The following is a 7354-nucleotide window of genomic DNA, read 5'->3' as shown; positions in this document are numbered from 1 at the left end:
TCCATAGTACCTGCAGCTACAGGGGGGTCAATGAAATCTTGTTTTAAAGGCCATTTACAATTTGTTAGGAATGTGCAAATATATGAATGCCCACAGCCTGACCACAGTCCAGGACTTTCCAGTGGATTTTCTATATGGGCTATATTTATATTTCTAAAGATGAATGTATCCCCTTAATCCCCTCTTCTTAAGGAGGAATATGTTTATATGAATTAAAAGAATATATTTCTAAATTAGGTATAACTGAGAGGAAAGACAATGTAAGTCATATGTGCTATGTCAAATTTCATTTTAGCAAAAAAAAATGATATTCCATTTCAAGGAGAAAAAAGTACATTGTTATAATAGTACTTTTACATACAACTCATTAATGACAATGTCAGGCACCCAGATAACGTCAAGTGGGAGTGAAATTTCTCCAATTCCATCAAACTGGCTGGAGTTCCAGGACAGAAACTCATCTTTCCACATCTAGAACAAAAAAAAATCAATATTGAAAATGGTGTCTCATCCATGTACAGTATATGCTGTATTTATGGGCTTAACAGGCCTTTCCAACAAAAGAAAATGTTATTCCTGCTTTTGACCCTGCATTATAGTAACAATAGGAAACCCCTCAACTGGAGGGATGGCTGCTTTTTGTTCTATGTGACAATCAAGAATTTGAAGATCTATGATAATACAGCACCAGCTTCATGTTTTGAAAAAAATATGATATTATGAAAAAAGGTGGTCAAGCAAAATGGCTCAGGAGATATTGTATATCCTTGGCTAGGACAGTTTTGTCTCTATAATCTCCTGAAAGGTGTCTGTGAAAATAGGGATAAAAAAAATTAGAATACTTGCCATTTGAGACATTTTGGTCAAATGCATTGGAGTCAATAGGAAAGGTAATATCTATATTACCTTTATATATATATATAATGTTTTTAAGGGTGCACTGGGCTTTAAATAGCTTCTGAGGGTTGGGGAAGCTCCTGTCCACTATCCCGGTCCTTGTGCTAACCCTAAGTCTAGCTCTAACCCTAAAGGTAAATCTAATGCTAAACCTTACCCTAAGGGTAACACCAACTCTACAGCTAACCCTAACAATATCCCTGATTCTTTGTTTATAAACAAAGTCAAGTAATCGCCATGATGATCACATGGTTTTGTTTAACAATAAAGCCATTAATTCAGGACTGACATGACAATCAAATGGCCTTGTTGATAAATATTATTGATAGTTAGTGTGTAGTTTTATGCATGAAAGTGGATATAAAACACATCAATAGTAGTGCCTTTTACATGTGGTACCATTCATCTCTACAGAACGAAATGCAATAAAAATGTAAAATCACATTTATTTATTTTTTAAATACAGCATACTAATAAACATAAATAATAACATTACTATTGGACAAACACATAATAACCAGATGATACAATCTCTTTACAACCATCCTTAGATTTGCTAGCACACATTCACTATCAGAGTCTACCTAGGCTATCTATTTCATTTATGTCCAGTCAAGAAGGCCCTCACATTACACAGTTATTGGCAAATCAATAGGAGATTGCATGCTCAGATTGTGTTACATTTTGTCAACTCAAGGTGTGAATAGGCCTTTGGGAGAGAAAGTTTCAGAAGAACATGGTTAAGCCATTCAAAGCTTCCTATATTATTACTGTAATTCAGTCAGTCTGCATAATAGTAGTAAATACAGGCTTCTTTTTTATCTTTTAACACTACCATTTGCTACAGCAAGGATTAAAATACCTTGTACTAGCAGTACATTAGAGAGCCAGACCTCTGCTCAACAGACAGCAGTCCAGGTCTTTAGCAATCCAACACGCCCCCGACCTGGTGCTTCATTCAACAGTGCTCACACTCCTTGATTAGCATTGCTGCATTCAATTTATGTTTTAAAAACATTTTCTTCGATTAAAAAGAATTGTTCTGCATACAATTACTGTATCTGTTCTGTTAGAGCTTGTTTACACCATGTCCGGACCAGATCTGGGTGCGTTTATGCAAAAGCGGTACAGTGCATTTTTGTTTTTAAACATTTCTTTAGCCTAAAATGGGCTTTCAGGTGCAGTCCAGTGCATTTGCATGTGGTTTTTATGCATTTTTCATGTGTTTTGGCGCATTTCCAGACCAGAAAAATAATTGCATGCAGCATTTTTTCCTCTCACACTCGAACGGACTGCACTGGTGTGAACAGAGTCCAGAAATACCATAGGAATAAATTGGGATGCATTTCTGGTATGGACAAAAAACGTTCTTCTCTGGATCTGGTCCAGAAATGGTGTGACCAGATAAACCCTTAAAATATTACTAAAGGCTGGGCCTTTTTTACCTTAATGCGTTCTCTGCATTAATGTAAAAAACGTCCAGTACCTTGTAGACTCCCCGATCCACCCACACTCATCTGTAAGCGGCGCTTGTCACCGCCGCGGGTCTCCACAGCGATCCTCCCTACTGAACTTTCTGGTTCCGGGGGAGGATACTGAGGGCAGAGGAGCCATAGGCTTCTTCTGCTGTTAGTCAAACTGCTGGGTGGGGAGGAGGGGCATGGCCTGCCACAGGGCTGTGTGTGTCTATGGAAGCACACAGCTACTGCGGGCATGGCTGTGAACGAGCATGCACAGGTGCCTCCACAGCAGCCGCTTAGCTGATGGAGGCACCCGTGCGGTGGGCAGGGGGAAAAGTCCTGTGGGGACCCACTAGAAAATAAGGATCTGAAGGATTTTTTAAAGAAAAAACTATTTCTATATAAATGCTGTCTCTTAATAATAAAAAGAAAAATAAGGTTTAATATCACTTTTGATGTTAAGGGGTAAACAGCTGTAAATGTCACATTAAGCTTACTTGTCGATACCAGATGCTAGTTGTCAGCTTTTGATTCTGTCCATCCTGAAAAAAAAAATAGAACATGACTGATAATTACACATTATTCACTCTATGGTCAAACGTTTTTGGACACCTATATGAGCTTGTTGTACATACACATCCGATTCCATAATTGGCAAATTATGCGGAGTTGGACACCTTCTTCAGGAAAGGAATCCACAAGATTTTTGAGTGTTTCTAGGAAATATGTGTCTATTCAAGCAAATGAGAATTTGTGAGGTCAGTTACTGAAAAAGAAAACCTGGCTCCCAATTGGAGTTTTAGTAATTCCCAAAAGTGTTTAATAGGGCTGAGGTCAGGCAAATAGTAATGTGTTAATTACCACATATTTTCAATAAAGTCTGATTGGCAACTTGAACTGTAGGGGAAAGGCTCTTTCTCCCTACCGTATTACGTGAAAAAAGTAAAAGGTTAAGAGTACTTCCTTCTCTGTGAATTGTGTACATATTGACGTATAGACATCCCCTAGCAATGTCATATTTAAGCCATGTGACTAGGGTTACTTATGTTCCTTGTAGATTTTCTCTCAGTATGATACTGGGACAGATCAGGTAACATAAGCAGGAAGATTCTCCCACTCAGGAGGAAAAACGCTGCTGCAGGAAGTAGGATATTATTGGCATCTCTATGTTCCAAAAAAAAAAAAACAGCAGTATGTAAGACTTTGCAGTGATGTTTGCCAAGATTCTTGCAATGTATGCAACTGGGCACAGAAGGATTGTTCTTTTGTCAGCAAAAGTGAAGTTACACATGATTGATGGTTTTAGCCCATTAACAAAATCTTGTTACAGCCATACTCTTTTAGAAGAAGAAAGTGTCATGGCCAACCTGTAGATGGTTACAGCTCTAAAACATAAAGACTGATACCTCTGCATGCTTTAGGATAATAACCTATTATTGGACACTTATCTCTGAACTAAGGTCTGCATCATGATGCATGAGCACTGTTTATAATAGGCCAATATGCTCAGCATATTCAAGAAATATGGTACACTTACTTGCAAAAGTGACTCCTTCCAGCGACTATTCCAACACCTTCATCCGGTCTTCTTCTTGGTTCGGGATATTCAACCAGCTTAATTGGCTGGCTCAGAATGGTGCCACTCCCATGCATGCACCCTAACTGATTGTGGGCAAGGTAGATGCTTTTATGGCACAACAAACATACATAGTCTCTTCTGCAATAAAAGCTTACCTGCTAGCAATTTATTGTAAAAGCACGTTATTTCTGCCACACCATAAGAAATTTTAAAATGCCAAGCCAGGTGCTGCCAGGTACTGGGATATTGTACCTCCAGCATATATGCACAGAAGTTACATCACCAGTTGTTGCACTATGACTGAAGACAGAAGACATCAGTCCAAAAGAATGGGGGCTAAAGATGGCAGTAGCCGTGATGGAGTCATGGCAAAGAGTGTGGATCTGTCATTGTTGGAGGAGCGCAAAATGAAAGGCGAGTCTGCCACACTTTTAAATTATGGCAAGTGCTCCACTGCACCTACTGCCCATTTCCTTGCTTCAGTTGTGTTAAAGGAAACATATGGCAACATAAATGTGGGAGATGCTATTGCTGACTTGTTTTAAAGGTGCAGGGTCCAGATCTATCATTCTGATTCTGCCTTCACTACCTAGTCAGTCACTAACATGACATCAATTTTAGAAATGTAAGAACAGTCTTAGGTAGTAAAGTCAGGGTCATGATGACAACATTGAAGTTGGTACCGGTCAGGGTAGCTTCCATATACTGTACTTATGCTCACTCCAGGACACTGGCTAGTCAAGGGCAGCTAGTGGCCAAAGAAAATCCGCCTACACATGAAAAAGAAGAAATGAAACAGGTGGAGATCTGTTGACCTGAACAGTTGATAGAAGACACCATGTTGGGTTTTCCTTGTAAAAATTATAGTGAACCTAGCTTATTTCACACTTTGTCAGAAATCCATTGCAAGAGCCAGAGTGTACTTTAATTGATTACATGTTGTCTGTGTAGCTGTTCCTGGTTTATCTTTGATTAAACTGAACGTCACCTTCGGATGACACATTAAACAAATCACCAGCCTCTCTCGCAATTTTAATTAGTTGCTAAGTCATTAATCAGGATGTTTGGGAGAATTATATTACTCAGAGGTTCAGACTGCGGCTGCTCTTCATAAGCAAATATCTCACAGCAAAAACGTATTCTCGATGATCTGCTCGGGTTAGAGATACTCAGCGTTTATACTAAGCACAAGATGCAGCCATTTTTCTATCTCTGAGATCCAGACTTCTAGAACTAAATTGCACCTGTAGATTGGGTAAAGACAGTATGCAGCAAAGCAGGTAGGTAGGCTAAAAAGGTACTGGTTATTTTTCAGCTATTAATATTTTAATGTATTTTTCAAGCAGCAGCACATACTCACCTTCCCTTCAACCACCCACCCCTTCTGCTAACAGACAGAAGTAAGAAAAAAAAACCTCTGTTTAAACTCCAGCTATCTCCAATGCTGGGTTAATTTCCAAGTACAAGTGAGGACCCATGAGAGGAAGAGGAGAAAGTCACATACTTCTCCAGGACCATACCTATAATGAGGCAGTCTGAGGCTGTTGCCTCAGGTGGCATCTCCTTGGGGTAGCCGGTTGGTGGAGGTGCGACAGGGGCACAGCCTGTCCCAGGTTTCTAAGAGCCCTTAGCATACTGTAGCGCTCTGTCTGGTGTCCCACCCAGCTCACTTATGTTATCGGGTTGCCTAGAGTGGAGCGTGATGCACTTTCTGGCATCCCACTGAGCTGTGGTGGGACCAGTGACATCAGTGAGCTGGGCGGGATGCCAGACAGAACCGCTGACATTGTGGTCTGGCGATCACTGCAGACCAACGCCAGGACAACAAGTGAGCCAGTGAGTGAAGCCCCCCCCCAACAAAATAACCTCAGGCAGCAATTACCATGGGGCCTGACCTGTGCTCCTCATATCAATAATTGCTAGGTATTTTCTGCGCCCTCAGCGTATGAATGGAGAACCGAATGTCCTTCTGGGGAGGATGTAAAACTGAATTTACTGCACAGGCAAAACACTGGTTTGCTTTAAACTTTTGCAGGATACAGTAAAACCTTCTCTACAGGAGGCCAACAACAGTTTGTAATGAACCTCACATCACATTTTAAAATAAAAAGTATAATTAATGATATCACAAGCAGACAATGGCTGTAAGAAAAAGATTCAACATAATTGTAACTACTATCATCCTTAAGGAAGTCTGAAGGAAGCAAATTATTTCTCCTCACTTACTGTCACAATAAAAACATTGTCACCAATGCAGGAAGTGAGGGAAAATCTTCCCAACAGGGACATATATAACAATAAACACATGATAGGAGATCAAACCATTTGGCTGCAGTTACAATTAGTTCAGAAATAAAATATTTTGTGAGTGTAATTGCGATACATTATGGCTGCTCAATTTAAATAACCACAATGCTATATTTCTGTAGTATTTAAAGCCTTATACATAAAATACTAATCAAAGATATAAATCTTTGATTAAATCAAAGATGTCTGCATAATGTAATATTGTAATACCTGAATGTTTCAGTAGGTGAAATAACCGGGAAAATATGTAATAATGAGCTTATAAATAAGTCAAGAGAACATTCCACAGTGCTTGACTGAGGACATTAAGGCAAAGGTAAACAACCACGGCACCCCAGCTGTTTTGGAATTACAAGTCCCATGAGGCATGTAAGAGTTTAACAGCCACAGTCATGACTCCCAAAAGCAGATGCATGAGGGGATCTTTAGTTTTACCACAGCTGGAGTTCCCAGGTTGCCTACCCCTGCAATAAGGTGTCAAAAGCAAATGTGGAATTTCCATTTTTTGCAAATAGTAAATGTGCTCCATAAGCCAATTACATTCAAATGCTAACTTTTCATGAATGTCCTAGTAAACAAAAACAGTTCAATAAAAATAAATGAGAAATAATCATCTATATAATGAAATATTACTAGAGCTTACAACATCTAACACAGCGTGGACAAAGAGATCGATGTAGACTGTTGTAGCCTGTGTCCAGCTCTTCACTGGTCTGACACCTTTGCTGTAGTTGAGCAAGAGATTTCTTGTCAAGTGAAGCAAACTTGAATTCTTCATTTGTGAAAGGTTTTCAGTAAAGGACTCTGGGAAGGTAAATAAAAAGCATACCATGATTTATCAAGGGCAATATCGTTTTCTGAATACACTCTCCATTTTAACAGAGATGCTGTTGTACGCTACATTTCAAGTTCAAAGAGTACGCAAAGTCAATTTTTTTTGTAGCATTAAAAAAAGTAAGGAATGGCTAGAACCTTGTCAAGTTTTTTTTTCTTTTCCGGTCTGCTATGGTAATATTTCCCTTCATTTCCTGTTTCAAGGAAACATTAAGAAGTAAAAAGAGACCTCTCCAAAATGAAAGGGTACCCCCACTTTGACAGTTGTCACCAAAAC

General features: G+C 39.3%; 1 protein-coding gene across 1 annotated transcript in view; it reads right to left on the bottom strand.

Annotated features, from left to right (window-relative positions):
• Nucleotides 1-7021, bottom strand: part of HTR3B (5-hydroxytryptamine receptor 3B) — a 28313-nt gene extending 21292 nt beyond the window's left edge. Inside the window, exons 1-3 of the mRNA XM_018569963.1 lie at nt 6887-7021; nt 2855-2899; nt 362-471 (exon numbers count right to left, since the gene is read on the bottom strand). Of these exons, the coding sequence (XP_018425465.1) occupies nt 362-471; nt 2855-2899; nt 6887-7021 (290 nt within the window). The remainder of the gene's footprint in view (nt 1-361; nt 472-2854; nt 2900-6886) is intronic.
• Between the last annotated feature and the right edge of the window lie 333 nt (nt 7022-7354).

Source organism: Nanorana parkeri, unplaced genomic scaffold, assembly GCF_000935625.1.
Source record: "Nanorana parkeri isolate BGI_ZX_2015 unplaced genomic scaffold, ASM93562v1 scaffold1434, whole genome shotgun sequence".
In the NCBI taxonomy this organism is placed as follows: domain Eukaryota; kingdom Metazoa; phylum Chordata; class Amphibia; order Anura; family Dicroglossidae; genus Nanorana; species Nanorana parkeri.
The sequence above is the reverse complement of the archived record's forward strand: the minus strand, read 5'-3'. Positions and strand labels throughout refer to the sequence as shown.